The 21,241-nt window shown below is 35.0% G+C and overlaps 1 protein-coding gene across 4 annotated transcripts in view; it reads right to left on the bottom strand.

Moving 5' to 3' along the window:
- Positions 1-9,175: 9,175 nt before the first annotated feature.
- LOC117342597 (monocarboxylate transporter 12-like) overlaps positions 9,176-21,241 on the bottom strand; it is a 36,413-nt gene continuing 24,347 nt past the window's right edge. For 3 of the 4 annotated variants that reach the window (XM_033904795.1, XM_033904793.1, XM_033904792.1), the window contains exons 2-6: positions 19,672-19,911; positions 18,482-18,625; positions 17,458-18,237; positions 16,518-16,568; positions 9,176-10,126 (exon numbers count right to left, since the gene is read on the bottom strand). In XM_033904795.1, coding sequence (XP_033760686.1) covers positions 9,939-10,126; positions 16,518-16,568; positions 17,458-18,237; positions 18,482-18,625; positions 19,672-19,873 — 1,365 coding nt within the window. In that variant the 5' untranslated portion in view covers positions 19,874-19,911 and the 3' untranslated portion in view covers positions 9,176-9,938. Of the gene's footprint in view, positions 10,127-16,517; positions 16,569-17,457; positions 18,238-18,481; positions 18,626-19,671; positions 19,912-20,118; positions 20,498-21,241 lie in introns of those variants that run through there. The other variant, XM_033904794.1, reaches the window with a different exon arrangement.

Below are 21,241 nucleotides of genomic sequence, written 5' to 3'. Positions count from 1 at the left end.
CCATGAAAATAAACTCATAGTAATGGCTATGAGCTATGACTGAGCTCTGTGTACTGAACCACCGATCCTTCACAAGCCCAGCATATCAGGGACAGAGTCTTATCTCAAGGGAGTGTTAATTGTCTGTATTTCTAGATGAAGTGGAGCCTATACAAAGTGACCACAGATACATATCTGGTCCAAAAACTGGGACAGTTTTCTTAACTTCGTTTTTAGCTATGGTATTTTGATGCAAGACCACGATTAAGAGTACAGTAAAGTTATATTGGTATATAGGATTACTACGGCATTACTGAGACACAGCCACAACCCATGGTGTAGTAAAGGTGTATTGGTATACAGGATTACTACGGTAACTTAGACACGGCCACAACTCATGGTTCAAGTAGAGGTATAGCTACCGTAATAATGAGGAATAGCCACAACCTATAGTAGAGTACAATTATATTGGTATATTTAGGATAACTACTGAAGGACTGATAGGAACGTTCACATCCTAAAGTACAGTAAACCACAATCCTTTTACACCACAATCCTTTTACACCGCCTTCCTTCTACACCGCAATCCTTTTACACCACAATCCTTTTACACCGCAATCCTTTTACACCACAATCCTTTTACACCGCAATCCTTTTACACCACAATCCTTTTACACCACAATCCTTTTACTCCTCCTTCCTTTTACACCGCAATCCTTTTACACCTCCTTCCTTTTACACCACAATCCATTTACACCACAATCCTTTTACACCGCAATCCTTTTACACCACGATCAAAGCGAACGATATGATACACGCTAACTGTCTATTAGAAGTGTTCGGTATGGTACAAGTTAATGGTCTATCAGAAACGTTTAGTATTGTTCAAGTTAACGGTCATTCAGAAATATTTGGTATGGTACAAGTTAATGGTCTTTAAGAAGTGTTCGATATGGTACAAGTAAATGTTCTATCAAAAGTGTTCGGTATGGTATAAGTAAATGTTCTATCAAAAGTGTTCGGTATGGTACAAGTAAATGTTCTATCAAAAGTGTTTGGTATGGCACAAGTAAATGTTCTATCAAAAGTGTTCGGTATGGTATAAGTCATGGTCTATCAGAAATGTTTCGGTATGATAAAAGTAATCTGGTTGTTAGAAATGTTCAGTATGTAACAAGTTAACGGTCTATTAAAAGTGTTCGGTATGGTACTAGTTAATTGTCTATTAGAAATGTTCGGTATGTAACAAGTTAACGGTCTATTAGAAGTGTTCGGTATGGTACAGGTTAATTGTCTATTAGAAGTGTTCGGTATGGTACAAGTTAATTGTCTATTAGAAGTGTTCGGTATGGTACAAGTTAATTGTCTATTAGAAGTGTTCGGTATGGTACAAGTTAACTGTCTATTAGAAGTGTTCGGTATGGTACAAGTTAATTGTCTATTAGAAGTGTTCGGTATGGTACAAGTTAATTGTCTATTAGAAGTGTTCGGTATGGTACAAGTTAATTGTCTATTAGAAGTGTTCGGTATGGTACAAGTTAATTGTCTATTAGAAGTGTTCGGTATGGTACAAGTTAATTGTCTATTAGAAGTGTTCGGTATGGTACAAGTTAATTGTCTATTAGAAGTGTTCGGTATGGTACAAGTTAATTGTCTATTAGAAGTGTTCGGTATGGTACAAGTTAACTGTCTATTAGAAGTGTTCGGTATGGTACAAGTTAATTGTCTATTAGAAGTGTTCGGTATGGTACAAGTTAATTGTCTATTAGAAGTGTTCGGTATGGTACAAGTTAATTGTCTATTAGAAGTGTTCGGTATGGTACAAGTTAATTGTCTATTAGAAGTGTTCGGTATGTAACAAGTTAACTGTCTATTAGAAGTGTTCGGTATGGTACAAGTTAATTGTCTATTAGAAGTGTTCGGTATGTACAAGTTAATTGTCTATTAGAAGTGTTCGGTATGGAACAAGTTAATTGTCTATTAGAAGTGTTCGGTATGTAACAAGTTAATTGTCTATTAGAAGTGTTCGGTATGTAACAAGTTAATTGTCTATTAGAAGTGTTCGGTATGGAACAAGTTAATTGTCTATTAGAAGTGTTCGGTATGTAACAAGTTAATTGTCTATTAGAAGTGTTCGGTATGTAACAAGTTAATTGTCTATTAGAAGTGTTCGGTATGTAACAAGTTAATTGTCTATTAGAAGTGTTCGGTATGTAACAAGTTAATTGTCTATTAGAAGTGTTCGGTATGGTACAAGTTAACTGTCTATTAGAAGTGTTCGGTATGGTACAAGTTAACGGTCTATTAGAAGTGTTCGGTATGTAACAAGTTAACTGTTTATTAAAAGTGTTCGGTATGGTACAAGTTAACTGTCTATTAGAAGTGTTCGGTATGTACAAGTTAATTGTCTATTAGAAGTGTTCGGTATGGTACAAGTTAATTGTCTATTAGAAGTGTTCGGTATGGTACAAGTTAATTGTCTATTAGAAGTGTTCGGTATGGTACAAGTTAACTGTCTATTAGAAGTGTTCGGTATAGTACAAGTTAATTGTCTATTAGAAGTGTTCGGTATGGTACAAGTTAACTGTCTATTAGAAGTGTTCGGTATGGTACAAGTTAATTGTCTATTAGAAGTGATCGGTATGTAACAAGTTAACTGTCTATTAGAAGTGTTCGGTATGTACAAGTTAATTGTCTATTAGAAGTGTTCGGTATGGTACAAGTTAATTGTCTATTAGAAGTGTTCGGTATGTACAAGTTAATTGTCTATTAGAAGTGTTCGGTATGGTACAAGTTAACTGTCTATTAGAATTGTTCGGTATGTACAAGTTAACTGTCTATTAGAAGTGTTCGGTATGTACAAGTTAATTGTCTATTAGAAGTGTTCGGTATGTACAAGTTAACTGTCTATTAGAAGTGTTCGGTATGGTACAAGTTAATGGTCTATTAGAAGTGTTCGGTATGGTACAAGTTAACTGTCTATTAGAAGTGTTCGGTATGGTACAAGTTAACTGTCTATTAGAAGTGTTCGGTATGTACAAGTTAACTGTCTATTAGAAGTGTTCGGTATGGTACAAGTTAATTGTCTATTAGAAGTGTTCGGTATGGTACAAGTTAACTGTCTATTAGAAGTGTTCGGTATGGTACAAGTTAACTGTCTATTAGAAGTGTTCGGTATGGTACAAGTTAATTGTTTATTAGAAGTGTTCGGTATGGTACAAGTTAATGGTCTATTAGAAGTGTTCGGTATGGTACAAGTTAACTGTCTATTAGAAGTGTTCGGTATGGTACAAGTTAATTGTCTATTAGAAGTGTTCGGTATGTACAAGTTAACTGTTTATTAGAAGTGTTCGGTATGGTACAAGTTAACTGTCTATTAGAAGTGTTCGGTATGGTACAAGTTAACTGTCTATTAGAAGTGTTCGGTATGTAACAAGTTAATTGTCTATTAGAAGTGTTCAGTATGGTACAAGTTAACGGTCTATTAGAAGTGCTCGGTATGGTACAAGTTAATTGTCTATTAGAAGTGTTCAGTATGGTACAAGTTAACGGTCTATTAGAAGTGTTCGGTATGGTACAAGTTAATTGTCTATTAGAAGTGTTCGGTATGTAACAAGTTAACTGTCTATTAGAAGTGTTCGGTATGTACAAGTTAATTGTCTATTAGAAGTGTTCGGTATGGTACAAGTTAATTGTCTATTAGAAGTGTTCGGTATGGTACAAGTTAATGGTCTATTAGAAGTGTTCGGTATGGTACAAGTTAATTGTCTATAAGACGTGTTCGGTATGGTACAAGTTAATGGTCTATTAGAAGTGTTCGGTATGGTACAAGTTAATTGTCTATAAGACGTGTTCGGTATGGTACAAGTTAATTGTCTATTAGAAGTGTTCGGTATGGTACAAGTTAATGGTCTATTAGAAGTGTTCGGTATGTAACAAGTTAATTGTCTATTAGAAGTGTTCGGTATGGTACAAGTTAATTGTCTATTAGAAGTGTTCGGTATGGTACAAGTTAATGGTCTATTAGAAGTGTTCGGTATGTAACAAGTTAACTGTCTATTAGAAGTGTTCGGTATGTACAAGTTAATTGTCTATTAGAAGTGTTCGGTATGGTACAAGTTAACTGTCTATTAGAAGTGTTCGGTATGGTACAAGTTAATTGTCTATTAGAAGTGTTCGGTATGGTACAAGTTAACTGTCTATTAGAAGTGTTCGGTATGGTACAAGTTAATTGTCTATTAGAAGTGTTCGGTATGGTACAAGTTAATTGTCTATTAGAAGTGTTCGGTATGGTACAAGTTAATGGTCTATTAGAAGTGTTCGGTATGGTACAAGTTAACTGTCTATTAGAAGTGTTCGGTATGGTACAAGTTAATTGTCTATTAGAAGTGTTCGGTATGGTACAAGTTAACTGTCTATTAGAAGTGTTCGGTATGGTACAAGTTAATTGTCTATTAGAAGTGTTCGGTATGGTACAAGTTAACTGTCTATTAGAAGTGTTCGGTATGGTACAAGTTAATTGTCTATTAGAAGTGTTCGGTATGGTACAAGTTAACTGTCTATTAGAAGTGTTCGGTATGGTACAAGTTAACTGTCTATTAGAAGTGTTCGGTATGGTACAAGTTAACTGTCTATTAGAAGTGTTCGGTATGGTACAAGTTAATTGTCTATTAGAAGTGTTCGGTATGGTACAAGTTAACTGTCTATTAGAAGTGTTCGGTATGGTACACGTTAATTGTCTATTAGAAGTGATCGGTATGTAACAAGTTAATTGTCTATTAGAAGTGTTCGGTATGGTATAAGTTAACTGTCTATTAGAAGAGTTCGGTATGGTACAAGTTAACGGTCTATTAGAAGTGTTCGGTATGTACAAGTTAACTGTCTATTAGAAGTGTTCGGTATGTACAAGTTAACTGTCTATTAGAAGTGTTCGGTATGGTACAAGTTAACTGTCTATTAGAAGTGTTCGGTATGGTACAAGTTAATTGTCTATTAGAAGTGTTCGGTATGTAACAAGTTAACTGTCTATTAGAAGTGTTCGGTATGGTACAAGTTAACTGTCTATTAGAAGTGTTCGGTATGGTACAAGTTAATTGTCTATTAGAAGTGTTCGGTATGTAACAAGTTAATTGTCTATTAGAAGTGTTCGGTATGGTACAAGTTAACGGTCTATTAGAAGTGTTCGGTATGGTACAAGTTAACTGTCTATTAGAAGTGTTCGGTATGGTACAAGTTAATTGTCTATTTGAAGTGTTCGGTATGTACAAGTTAATTGTCTATTAGAAGTGTTCAGTATGGTACAAGTTAACTGTCTATTAGAAGTGTTCGGTATGTAACAAGTTAATTGTCTATTAGAAGAGTTCGGTATGTAACAAGTTAATTGTCTATTAGAAGTGTTCGGTATGTACAAGTTAACTGTCTATTAGAAGTGTTTGGTATGTACAAGTTAACTGTCTATTAGAAGTGTTCGGTATGGTACACGTTAATTGTCTATTAGAAGTGATCGGTATGTAACAAGTTAATTGTCTATTAGAAGTGTTCGGTATGGTATAAGTTAACGGTCTATTAGAAGTGTTCGGTATGGTACAAGTTAATTGTCTATTAGAAGTGTTCGGTATGTAACAAGTTAATTGTCTATTAGAAGTGTTCGGTATGTAACAAGTTAATTGTCTACTAGAAGTGTTCGGTATGTACAATTTAACTGTCTATTAGAAGTGATCGGTATGTAACAAGTTAATTGTCTATTAGAAGTGTTCGGTATGTACAAGTTAACTGTCTATTAGAAGTGTTCGGTATGGTACAAGTTAACTGTCTATTAGAAGTGTTCGGTATGGTACAAGTTAATTGTCTATTAGAAGTGTTCGGTATGTAACAAGTTAATTGTCTACTAGAAGTGTTCGGTATGTACAAGTTAACTGTCTATTAGAAGTGATCGGTATGTACAAGTTAATTGTCTATTAGAAGTGTTCGGTATGTACAAGTTAACTGTCTATTAGAAGTGTTCGGTATGTACAAGTTAACGGTCTATTAGATGTGTTTCGGTATGGTACAAGTCAATGGTCCATTAAGAGTGTATTAAAATAACAACACGTGTAGTACAGGAATAACAAGTGTTTATTTCAACTTCAACAGTTAAATATTGATAATTTTATGATTGCAGAGTTCAACACTTAAAAATTATATAGAAGTAATAATGGATGTCTGGTCTCTGAGCACAAAAGGCACAAGGGGCATACATATATAACAATACAATGATAAAGCACTCTGGTGTGTGTCCAGTTAATACAAAACAGTTGGTTTACAATAGAAACTTGTTTGATTCCACTACTATTACATTTAACTACTAAATACTTGGAAGGCAAAAATGAGTTCGCTAACGCCATGTCATCAAATACAACAATTTGTTAAGTACTTTTTCCGAGATATCTAATGCAGCTATGTAACTAATTGCCGTCACTTTTCTCCGCCTAGATTTTATATACATGATCTAGTAGGATTTACCTCACTTAAAACCATCTACAGAAAAAAAAATATGTTGAACCTGAAAAAACAACAACCCCAGAATACATCAATTGCAAAAATAAAAAAAAAAAATCAACAGAGTATCAGTATGTGGAGTAGTGGTGCTACGTGCCGCAGGGAGATAACAATCCCCACATGAAAATTAACTTGGCACAACTGCAGAAACATCATTTTCCTGATATTTTAGTTTTAGTATTTGATTTTACTTTGTTGTCAAAATTATTCTTTAAAATAAGAGACGATATGAAAAAAAAAGAATAATACCGAATTGTCCGCCATTTTTAGACTAGTAGTTGCGAATTTTGGTTTCGGTAATTCAGTTCTACAAAAGTATTTCTCAATAGTATAGATGGTGTGAAAAGATGGGGCTACCAAAATAATCATACGTGTTATTTTGTACCATTTTCATACATAAAAATGTTATCAAAATCATTTCAAGGAAAAAAAAAACCATTTACTGAAATTATATGTTTCCATGTTCATTTCTGGATTATGAAATATAGAGAAATTGTGTGGATACGTGACATTCATATTAATACATAGCTTTGGATTTAATTACTACAATGTAAAAATACTTATAAATATCAAGTTACACACACACTGTATCGCCTTCTCTATGTTAAACAAAGGACGTGTAAACACATGGATCTGCTCCTCAGTATTAGATACACAATGTACTATATATATATATATATATATGTGTAAGGTTTACATTCATCACAGTTAAACTACGACAGGAAATTCAATTCTTTTCCTTCGGATCAACAACACATAGTGCATATGATACATTGTGCTAGTAATTACACTGTAGATATATAATATAGCAATACAACTGACGAAGAAAAACAACTTTATGACTCGTGCCCTGACCGGGCCTCGAACTCACGATCTACGGCACCCAATCGCCTAGCCATAAATACCCGCAGCTTATACCACTGCACCATCCACGTTCTTAAAGAACGTTTCAATGGCGCAGTGATGGTCAGCCCGATATATTGACAGAATGGAAGTCCTCTTATAGATCATATGAATACCTGGATCGCCGAGGGCTGATTGATATGTTGTGAGCCTCATATTGAAGGATTTGAATTTTGCCGGACACAATGAATTAATTTTCAACATAATCCCCTTCAGTATCTAAACACTTTTGCCAACGGTGGCCTCAATGCCATGTATGAGGCCATCATCGGACTGAAAGTGGGTACCTGAATAGCTGTTTTCAGTTTTGGAAATTGATGAAAGTCTGATGGAACGAGTTCATGTGAATAAGGCGGGTGCTCAATTAAATTAAAGCCACAATCGTGAGAGACAACCATGGTAATGACAGACTTGTGAACAGGAGCATTGTCCTGATGGAATAACACAACTTTAGTGAGCTTTCCGTGGCGCTTAAGTTTAATATTTCCCCGTTACCGCCTCAGAAGTGAAGCATAGTATGTGTCATTGATTGTTTGTCCCTTTTGGAGATAATCTTTCAACAGAATACTATCTGCATCCCAGAAAACCGAGGCCATAGCCTTCCCAGCCGATGGAACAGTCTTTGCCATCTTTGGCAGGGGAGAGCCAGGGTGGTTCCATTGTTTCGATTGTTGTTTGGCCTCCTGGGTAAAATGATGGACCCATGTTTCATCCATAGTGACAAATCTCTGGCGAAAGTTAGCAGGATATTCCTCAAAAAGGTTCAGATTAGCACGCGATAATGTGCGCCTGGTGTGCTTCTGATCAACTGTCAGAAGTCTTGGTACCCATCGGGCCGAGAGCTTTCCGAAATCATTGAAAGATCCTCGGTCAGAATGGATGTACTCTTTCCTGTGGAATGCCAACTCTACTGGCTACATATATTTCTGTGCCTTCCAGGACCGGGGTCATCTTCAAGGCTCCGCCACCCACCTTTTCACTGAAGCATCTGTCCCACGTGTTGCTACCATATGGATACCCTTATGTTTTAAACCGCTTTATGCAAATATTGGATCACTGCTCTTTCAACGATTCGGTCTGTTTGGCAAAAGCCGCTTGTTTCGTTTACTTTAGAGTGCTACCTTGTCGATATAAACTAACCAAATGAGACCAGTCCTTCGGTACACGACCCTATATAATAAGAGAATAGTAGAACTTTAAAAAGAACATCCTTGAATATCTCATTCAATGGGAGGCTCGCAGCATATCATTCATCACTCGTATATATATATTTAAGCATTGAACTGCTTTCAGTTAGAAGTTATGGACTGATGAATGCAAAATGGACAAAGGCAAAAAATTTAATGAAGCGCGCTAGCGCTTCATGTTGAATTTGCCTTTGTCCAGGTGACATTCATCAGCCCATAGCTTCCGACTGAAAGTAGTTCAATGCTTATATTCACATTTGACAATGATTTTTAAAGACTATATCCAGGAATTTTGCTTCTACGATGAATGAACAAATTATTATCGTCAAAGACGGAACAGCCTTTTCAACAGCCATCTTTCGTTATCGCCGACGTTACAATTATGACGTCACTATAATAATGACGTCATAATAAAGTTTTGGAAGGTATGGACTCGTAACCTTCAAGTGAGCTTGGTAAAGTTATATAGTGGGGCTGCAGTGTAAATGTAAATATATATACATGAATGCGAATTGTACATATATTATAAGTATTCATCACAGTAGAACTACGACAGGAAATTCAATGTAATATAATGTAATATATATATATATATATAGAGAGAGATATACTGTAACATACTTTATATACATGTATACATTTTTATCACCCTTTCTTTTCTTTATCGTTGTTATATTGCTAAACGAAAATAATATCAACGATATTGTAACAATTCAAGTAAACAATTTACCAATAATATACAACAATACAATAAGGATGGAATTTGTCATTCATGCTTGGCAGAGTGAAAATATTAAACAACTTTTCACGTTTTCAAAATATTAATAATAGCAAATAATGTATCAAAAGAAAAATGAGACCCTGTTTATACGACACCACTTTGGTATGTAAATTAGAAATCAAATGATATCAGTCTTACTCCAGTAACGTTCTCGTTTACACATCACAATACTGCTCACATGCATACACACACCAATATAATACACATCAGTATTACACACATCAGTATGATACATACATCAATATAACGCACACATCAATATAACACACAAATCAATACTCGTTTAATATATCAAGTTACAAAGATGCTCTTTAAATATCAAGTTGCAGAAATACTATATATTATATATTAATTATTGAGACATTATAATTTCAAACTGACCAGGATCTTCCTTCTCGAGATAACAAAGGTTAATTACTGCAACTCATCAGACTTTATTTCCCAGATTGAATTTTGATAAAAATGTTTAATTTTCGGAAGTGATTATGGGATAGATCTGGAATCGGGGTCGTGCAGGTGAATTTTAGGGAGGGTGTAGATCGTCCAATCCTTCAGTCCTCCGTCGGTAAAATGAGGAATGACTTTTGCTCTGGTTGTGTCTCGTATAAAACGACGACGTCCTCTACCTTCTCTGAAATACACATTGGTTTATGTTCTGGTTTAGTTCTGGTGTCCAGGTCCTGTTGTGTGAACAATGACATCAACAATCCAGAGAAAAAAGCCAGAAAATGCATCATGCCTGGGAATAAACAAAAACGTACCATTATAGATATACCTGGTGAATATCAATCATTACATATATTCCTGGTGGATATATAGATATACCTGTGGATATCAATATTTATAGATATACCTAGAAATAGATTTCTACCACAATACCCTGTGTTATTCAACTCTCAGACCATCAGTTAATCATTACAACTGTTGATTAACAATCTGTTTATACCACACGTGGTATAAACTCTGTACGCATTTTGATTGGCTAACACGGTGAACTTTGACCCAAGCTGTAATTGTTAATGACGTCATCAATAATCTAATGACGTCACATCACCGGGTCCCGGACGTCAACGGTACACTTTATTTGTATACGCGAAATTATACTTGACCACGTTTCCCTTTGATTCAAGCCGATATTATTGTGGTAGAAACAGGTCACACGACTCGAAATTGTTGGATATGGAATGTATTTCACACTCGTAAGTTATTTTTTAAAAGTTGCAAAAAACACTCGCTAAAGCTCGTGTCTTTTGTAACTTTTAAAAAATAACTTACTCGTGTGAAATAAATTCCATATCCAACAATCGCTCGTTGTGTAACCTCTATATACCTGGTGGATATCAATATTTATAGATATACCTGGTGGATATTAATCTTTATAGATATACCTGGTGGATATCAATATTAATAGATATACCTGGTGGATATCAATATTTACAGATATACCTGGTGGATATTAATCTTTATAGATATTCCTGGTGGATATCAATATTTATAGATATACCTGATGGATATATAGATATACCTGGTGGATATATAGATACACCTGGTGGATATATAGATATACCTGGTGGATATTAATATTTATAGATATTCCTGGTGGATATCAATATTTATAGATATACCTGGTGGATATCAATATTTATAGATATTCCTGGTGGATATCAATATTTATAGATATACCTGGTGGATATATAGATATACCTGGTGGATATCAATATTTATAGATATACCTGGTGGATATATAGATATACCTGGTGGATATCAATATTTATAGATATACCTGATGGATATATAGATATACCTGATGGATATATAGATATACCTGGTGGATATATAGATACACCTGGTGGATATATAGATATACCTGGTGGATATCAATATTTATAGATTTACCAGGTGGATATATAGATACACCTGGTGGATATATAGATATACCTGGTGGATATCAATATGTATAGATTTACCTGGTGGATATATAGATATACCTGGTGATATCAATATTTATAGATACACCTGGTGGATATATAGATATACCTGGTGGATATTAATCTTTATAGATATTCCTGGTGGATATCAATATTTATAGATAAACCTGATGGATATATAGATATACCTGGTGGATATATAGATACACCTGGTGGATATATAGATATACCTGGTGGATATCAATATTTATAGATATACCTGGTGGATATATAGATATACCTGGTGGATATATAGATATACCTGGTGGATAACAATATTTATAGATATTCCTGGTGAATATCAATCATTATAGATATTCCTGGTGGTTATTAATATTTATAGATATACCTGGTGGATAACAATATTTATAGATATACCTGGTGGATATCAATATTTATAGATATACCTGGTGGATATTAATATTTATAGATATACCTGGTGGATATATAGATATACCTGGTGGATAACAATATTTATAGATATACCTGGTGATAATAATATACCTGGTGGATATATAGATATCCTGGTGGATATTAGATACTGGGATATATAGATATACCTGGTGGATATCAATATTTATAGATATACCTGGTGGATATATAGATATACCTGGTGGATATCAATGTTTATTGATTTACCAGGTGGATATATAGATACACCTGGTGGATATATAGATATACCTGGTGGATATCAATATTTATAGATATTACCTGGTGGATTATGAGATAGTATTTCGATATAGACCTGGTGGATATATAGATATCTGGTGAAATTTATAGAATACCCTGGTGGATATATTATAGATATACCTGGTGGATTAATTTAATATCCTGGTGGATATAGATACGTGATATAGATTACCTGGTGGATATCAATATTTATAGATATACCTGGTGGATATATAGATATACCTGGTGGATATCAATATTTATAGATATACCTGGTGGATATATAGATATACCTGGTGGATATCAATATTTATAGATACACCTGGTGGATATATAGATATACCTGGTGGATAACAATATTTATAGATATTCCTGGTGAATATCAATCATTATAGATATTCCTGGTGGTTATTAATATTTATAGATATACCTGGTGGATATCAATATTTATAGATATACCTGGTGGATATCAATATTTATAGATATACCTGGTGGATATCAATATTTATAGATATACCTGGTGGATATTAATATTTATAGATATACCTGGTGGATATATAGATATACCTGGTGGATATATAGATATACCTGGTGGATAACAATATTTATAGATATTCCTGGTGAATATCAATCATTATAGATATTCCTGGTGGATATCAATATTTATAGATATACCTGGTGGATATATAGATATACCTGGTGGATATATAGATATACCTGGTGGATATCAATATTTATAGATATACCTGGTGGATATATAGATATACCTGGTGGATATATATATACCTGGTGGATATATAGATATACCTGGTGGATATATAGATATACCTGGTGGATATCAATATTTATAGATATACCTGGTGGATAAATATATATACCTGGTGGATATATAGATATACCTGTTGGATATATAGATACACCTGGTGGATATATAGATATACCTGGTGGATATCAATCATTATAGATATACCTGGTGGATATAAATATTTATAGATATACCTGGTGGATAAATAGATATACCTGGTTGATATATAGATATACCTGGTGGATATCATACCTGGTTATATTATAGATATACCTGTGGATATCAATCATTATAGATATACCTGGTGGATATATAGAATACCTGGTGGATATATTATGATATATACCTGGTGGATAATATATACGTGATCATAATATATAGATATACCTGGTGGATATCAATATTTATAGATATACCTGGTGGGTATCAATATTTATAGATATACCTGGTGGATATATAGATATACCTGATGGATATATAGATATACCTGGTGGATATATAGATATACCTGGTGGATATCAATATTTATAGATATACCTGGTGGATAAATAGATATACCTGGTGGATATATAGATATACCTGGTGCATATATAGATATTCCTGGTGGATATCAATATTTATAGATATACCTGGTGGATATCAATATTTATAGATATACCTGATGGATATATAGATATACCTGGTGGATATCAATATTTATAGATATACCTGGTGGATATATTGATATACCTGGTGGATATCAATATTTATAGATATACCTGGTGGATATCAATATTTATAGATATACCTGGTGGATATCAATATTTATAGATATACCTGGTGGATATATAGATATTCCTGGTGGATATCAATATTTATAGATATACCAGGTGGATATATAGATATACCTGGTGGATATATAGATATACCTGGTGGATATCAATATTTATAGATATACCTGGTGGATATCAATATTTATAGATATACCTGGTGGATATAAATATTTATAGATATATTATACCTGGTGGATATATAGATATACCTGGTGGATATATAGATATACCTGGTGGATATCAATATTTATAGATATACCTGGTGGATAAATAGATATACCTGGTGGATATATAGATATACCTGGTGGATATAATATTATGATTACCTGGTGGATATGAATACTTATAATATTACCTGGTGGTATATCAATACTTTATAGATATACCTGGTGGATATAATATACTGTATATAGATATACCTGTGGATATATAGATATACCTGGTGGATATCAATATTTATAGATATACCTGGTGGATTATAATATAGTATATATAGATATACCTGGTGGATATATATTATAGATATACCTGTGGATATCAATAAATGTGGATATATAGATATACCTGGTGGATATATAGATATACCTGGTGGATATATAGATATACCTGATGGATATATAGATATACCTGGTGGATATATAGATATACCTGGTGGATATCAATATTTATAGATATACCTGGTGGATATCAATATTTATAGATATACCTGGTGGATATCAATATTTATAGATATACCTGATGGATATATAGATATACCTGGTGGATATATAGATATACCTGGTGGATATATAGATATACCTGGTGGATATCAATATTTATAGATATACCTGGTGGATATATAGATATACCTGGTGGATATCAATATTTATAGATATACCTGGTGGATATATAGATATACCTGGTGGATATATAGATATACCTGGTGGATATATAGATATACCTGGTGGATATCAATATTTATAGATATTCCTGGTGGATATCAATATTTATAGATATACCTGATGGATATATAGATATACCTGGTGGATATCAATATTTATAGATATACCTGGTGGATATCAATATTTATAGATATACCTGGTGAATCAAATTTATGATATACTGGTGGATATATAGATATACCTGTGGATATCAATTTAATATACCTGGTGGATAATAGATATACCTGGTGGATATAATTTATAGATATACCTGTGGATATATAATAACCTGTGATATATAGATATACCTGGTGGATATATATTTATAGATACCTGGTGATATCAATTGTATATGGTATATAGAGGGATATATGATATACCTGGTGATATATAGATATACCTGTGATATATATATACCTGGGGATATCAATATTTATAGATATACTGTGGATATAGATATACCTGTGGATATCTAATAATCTGTTAAGATATACCTGGTGTATATAAATATACCTGGTGGATATAATATATATACTGTGGATATAATATTATTAGATATTCCTGGTGGATATCAATATTTATGATATACCTGATGGATATTAGATATACCTGGGATATATAGATATACCTGTGGATATCATATTTAGATAACCTGTGATATAATATTGTATAATATACCTGGATAATGATACCTGGTGGATATATGATTACTGTGATATCATTTTAATAGATTATACCTGTGATTCAATATTAAAATACTGTGTTAGAATTTATAGATATACCTGGTGGATATATAGTATACCTGGTGGATATAATTATATCCTGGTGATATCATATTTATAGATATACCTGTGTATATAGATATACCTGGTGGATATATATAACTGTGATTTAAATACCTGTGGATAAGATATAGTGATTATATTAAGAATACCTGTGTAATAAAGATTACCTGGGATATCATATTATAGATACTATGAAATAATATCTGTGTTATATATACCTGTGTATATATGTTCTGGATATAATTAATAGATTACCGTGGATTTATTACTGGATTAAGATTACCGGTGGATATCAATATTTATAATTCCTGTGATATATAGATATACCTAGTGGATATCAAATTATAGAATACGGTGGATTATATAGATATACCTGGTGGATATCAATATTTATAGATATACCTGGTGGATATATAGATATACCTGGTGGATATCAATATTTATATATACCTGGTGGATATATAGATATACCTGGTGGATATCAATATTTATAGATATACCTGATGGATATATAGATATACCTGGTGGATATATAGATATACCTGGTGGATATATATAGATATACCTGGTGGATATCAATATTTATAGATATACCTGGTGGATATCAATATTTATAGATATACCTGGTGGATATATAGATATACCTGGTGGATATCAATCTTTATAGATATACCTGGTGGATATATAGATATACCTGGTGGATTTAATAACTTCTGATCAAAACACACCGAGAAAATAAGATGAATTTTATTTGTGATTTTGTTTTAATCGCTATTTCTTCCTAAATTTTAGTGTCGTTAATAAAAATGCCCTTTCCTCCAACGATCGGAATTAATCATTATCATTAAACGTGATTGGGGGGGGGGGGGGGGGCGGGGGGGGGGGGGGAGGGCTTTTAATAATTTTTTTTCGAACAAGAACGCATTCCGATATGTATGTTTTCTATCCAAACGACGGTATTGAATAGTTCAAAACATATGATGGAGTGCCTAAGGGCTTCCCCAACCCTTTTCACTATGACAGGAGTGAAAAGTGTTGTTTGTCTTAGCAGTGTAATCAACTATGAGTCAAAGGCCTATTGAAACACACAAACTAATACACATGTATGTAAACAATACCGTAGAGTATCACGTGATATAGGACGCCTTATTAATAACTATCAATAAACTTACCTGCGTATGCGAATACATAAGTAAATCCCGTCCCTCCATTAATAAGGTAGCCTGTAAAAGGAGGGGCTATAGTCAATATACATTGTGTATGATTGTTTGACTAATTTCTAGGCTCCTACATAATATGTACTTTGGATTGCCCGAGGCATGACTTAAAGAGTATGCACGTGTAGAATTGACAAGTGTTCATGCGTTTATTAACAGGTTTTGGACGATGATAAGTGCACATTTTACGAGCGAAATACTTCTATAACTAATTGCAAAACTTATTGATTTAAATAACAGAGAGGGAAAAGAAAGAGCAAGTCAAAGTACTTAATGTATTTAGATGCAAAGGCTTGCAGAAAAAAATGTTAAAGATTAATAGCTTTTTAATCATAAACAACTACTCTGGATGAAATACATTGTAAGTGTGAATATTTTTTTACAGACAATTCTGTTTATTTGACAAGTTTTACTGTGGCTTATGCTGCATTAGAAACTTATTCCAAACAAAAGACTGAAATCAAATGGAGACTTAACGTGTTCCACTCCAGACTAAACTCTCTCATAACAAATCTTCAGTTGCAAACTGTTAAAATGTTGAAACAGATATATTTCATCCCGAAATGAAGAAACTGTTTAAAGGAACCTTTCAGGTGTTGTTTTTTTTTCTATTATAGATGTGGCTTTGTGATCTTTAAACTGGACGAAGATCAAATTTATTTGAACAAACTGGTTGAGCATGATTGAACAGAAATGTGATATAAGGTTATAGACCTCTTCAGAGGTTTTTTCCTAAAAAGATGAAAACCAAACATATCAAAACCACAATATTGGACCAATAAGAGAATACGTAACATTATAATCAAGAGCCCATACTCACAACAATTGATCCAGTCGATGGTACTCATATCTGGTATTTGTTCAATCGAAGGTTACCTAACATTACATTACTCACCGCCTACGATCGGGCCGGTCAAGAGTCCGAGGCCAGCAGCAACCATCTCGATAGAAAATCCACTGGCCAGATTTTCTAGTCCGACTAGTTCCACGGTGATGGGACTAAGCAGTGTCCATGATCCTCCGGTATAAAGACCAAACAGAGACGAGAAACAGGCCTTACCCCAGTAGCTCGTGCCATAGAATGGTAAGGTCAAGGTAAACACACCGATTACTCCGTATGATCCAAAGTATAACAACTTCCGGTCAACTCCGCCATCAACCGCGGCAATTCCAACCAGAACACGTGATATTATACTTCCGATTCCAATAAGTGACGTCAGAAATGCAGCCTCCACCATACTGGATCCGGTTGTGTGATAATAATCCGTCACAAACATTGTGACGATGGAAAGCGATTTACACCATAAAAATATACTTACACAAAAAATAAGATATGACATTTTATTCAGTATCCTTAAATCATCATATAATCGTTTACACACTGACGTTTTGCTTATTTGCCGCCGTCTTTTGGCCTCGGAGTACAACGCCCGCTCCGTACGGCCAGGGGCGACAATCGCACCAAACACACATGTTTGGAAGCCAACCGCTGACAGAAGGAGGAATGCACCTTGCAGGCCGTACTCAGCTACCAGGGTCTGAGTGAGGAATGGAAATACTACCATACCAGCGGCAAATCCCGCAACCACTACTCCAGTAGCTAAACTCCGCTGCTTTCTGAAGTAAAAACCAACTACTACGAAAGAGCCCGTGTATCCGAATGCCTGGCCGGTACCTGTAACAATTAAATGTTCCGATAACCAAACTTCTGTTAACGTTACCGCCCCACCAGTCTGTGGTAAAGCAGTGTAGTACATACATCATACTATATCTATTTTCTATCGTTATCAAATTATAATGAAACACACTAGAGTACAATAAGTTACTGTAACTTCAAATCTAAATGACGTAAAATTGTGAGCAGTTAACACTACGGACCATTCTCGTCCCTTCCTGCCGTTCATACGGACCAAACTTACCCGCTATGACACCATACGTAAGATACAGAACGTATATGTTGCTGACCAAACTGGACACTCCAAATCCCACCAGGTTAAGAAAAGCGCCACAGATGATGCAAGCTCGACAGCTTATCATGTTAATGACCACTCCGGCCAAGGGTGCTGCAACGAAAATACCGAGTGACATATATACTGAAAATTGTATATACGTTGAAATATTGGACGTCAAAATTAAGGACTTATGAAGACTGTATACACATGCATTTGTACCTTATGTATTTCTCAATACATAATCCGGGCCTAGCCTGTCCATGTGTGCATGTTGATGTCACCTGATAGAGAGAGTAAAATGTTTGAGCATCAAACACAAGGGATAGAACCTACGTCAGCTACAGCTACGTCACAGCTACGTCACAAACATGGATACACCGCGGGTGTTTTAGCTGACGACAACGCCGCTTTGTTAGGTAAATTTGATGATTTTGTATTTTAAAAACCTTTGAATTCGTAAAAAAAATAGCCTTAACTTCCAAACTTTCAATTTTATACAAAAACAAAACAAAAAACGTGCACGTGTCAGATGACAAATACAAACACGACACGCGCACACTTATGTTAGGTTTTATAATACCTCGTGTTTATTTACTCTAATTTGATTTGTCTAGAAAGTAACATGGGATTTAGCTACGGACCCGCAAACACATGTAACTGTGCATGCATCTCGAGAATCCTCGAAGGCGCATGCGCAGCCACATGCCCTGACACACCTCAATCCCTTGTACTCGCACTTGTAGGTATGGCAAGGAGCGGGACGGTTGGCCAGTAATCCCTGGAACCTGGTCAGGCAGACTAACCAGTATACTCTTATAACCTGTAGATCTATTATGATAGTTTAATATTACATAATTTATATTATAACTTTTATGTAACAGTATAAACTATCTATTAATACATCTATTAATTTCCTACAATTATCCTGACCAATGGACTTATTAGTATTTTATTGTAATTGTAGGCTTCTATTCTAGGATAATTAACACCTGGGACTAGTACCCTGGCGTTGAGGATTGTTTTTACATCCCCAATGGTTACACTGACACAAAAGACAGTCATGTAAAAATGAAACTTTGTATATTGTATAAAGAAGATCCAAAGGCAGTTGTGGAAAGCGTCGAACCGTAACGTAAAGGCTACATGTACACACTTACCGCCCAAGCAGAAGAATGCAGAGAATAGTGCCCCAGTCCATGCTGTAACTGGGACGGATTCCTTAAAATGATTCAGCAATGACACATGAATGATCCCTGTTGCCGACATCAGACTCGAACCAAAGGACATGGTGAGAAAAGCCGACACTAGAACCACCTGGCGTTCGGAGATACATCGTCCGCCATCATACCATCCTGTCATCGTAATGATCCTCTAGTATGGCAACTCTCTAGTCTTGTCTGTAGGAAAAAAGTCATAGTTACAGCACATTTCTCTAACATGCACTTGTAAGTACATAACATCACCTAAAAACCCTCTAGTCAGGTATGTCGGTACAAAACGTCATAGTTACAACACACTGCTCTGGAATACACATGTAGGTACAAACCATCACCTTAACAAACCTCTTGTCGGGTCTGTAGGTACAAAAAGTCATTCTTACTTACCACAGTAAAAATCCTCTAGCCTGACGTGTAGGATCAAAACATCACAGTAACGACACTCTAGTCTGGTCTGTAGGGACAAAACATCACAGTAACGACACTCTAGTCTGGTCTGTAGGGACAAAACATCACAGTAACGACACTCTAGTCTGGTCTGTAGGGACAAAACATCACAGTAACGACACTCTAGTCAGGTCTGTAGAGACAAAACATCACAGTAACGACACTCTAGTCTGGTCTGTAGAGACAAAACATCACAGTAACGACACACTAGTCTGGTCTGTAGGGACAAAACATCACAGTAACGACACTCTAGTCTGGTCTGTAGGGACAAAACATCACAGTAACGACACTCTAGTCTGGTCTGTAGGGACAAAACATCACAGTAACACACTCTAGTCTGGTCTGTAGAGACAAAACATCACAGTAACGACACTCTAGTCTGGTCTGTAGGGACAAAACATCACAGTAACGACACTCTAGTCTGGTCTGTAGAGACAAAACATCACAGTAACGACACTCTAGTCTGGTCTGTAGGGACAAAACATCACAGTAACGACACTCTAGTCTGGTCTGTAGAGACAAAACATCACAGTAACGACACTCTAGTCTGGTCTGTAGACAAAACAACACAGTAACGACACTCTAGTCTGGTCTGTAGGGACAAAACATCACAGTAACGACACTCTAGTCTGGTCTGTAGGGACAAAACATCACAGTGACGACACTCTAGTCTGGTCTGTAGGGACAAAACATCACAGTAACGACACTCTAGTCTGGTCTGTAGAGACAAAACATCACAGTAACGACACTCTAGTCTGGTCTATAGAGACAAAACATCACAGTAACGACACTCTAGTCTGGTCTGTAGGGACAAAACATCACAGTAACGACACTCTAGTCTGGTCTATAGAGACAAAACATCACAGTAACGACACTCTAGTCTGGTCTGTAGGGACAAAACATCACAGTAACGACACTCTAGTCTGGTCTGTAGAGACAAAACATCACAGTAACGACACTCTAGTCTGGTCTGTAGGGACAAAACATCACAGTAACGACACTCTAGTCTGGTCTGTAGAGACAAAACATCACAGTAACGACACTCTAGTCTGGTCTGTAGGGA

This window comes from Pecten maximus, chromosome 14, assembly GCF_902652985.1.
Source record: "Pecten maximus chromosome 14, xPecMax1.1, whole genome shotgun sequence".
In the NCBI taxonomy this organism is placed as follows: domain Eukaryota; kingdom Metazoa; phylum Mollusca; class Bivalvia; order Pectinida; family Pectinidae; genus Pecten; species Pecten maximus.
The sequence above is the reverse complement of the archived record's forward strand: the minus strand, read 5'-3'. Positions and strand labels throughout refer to the sequence as shown.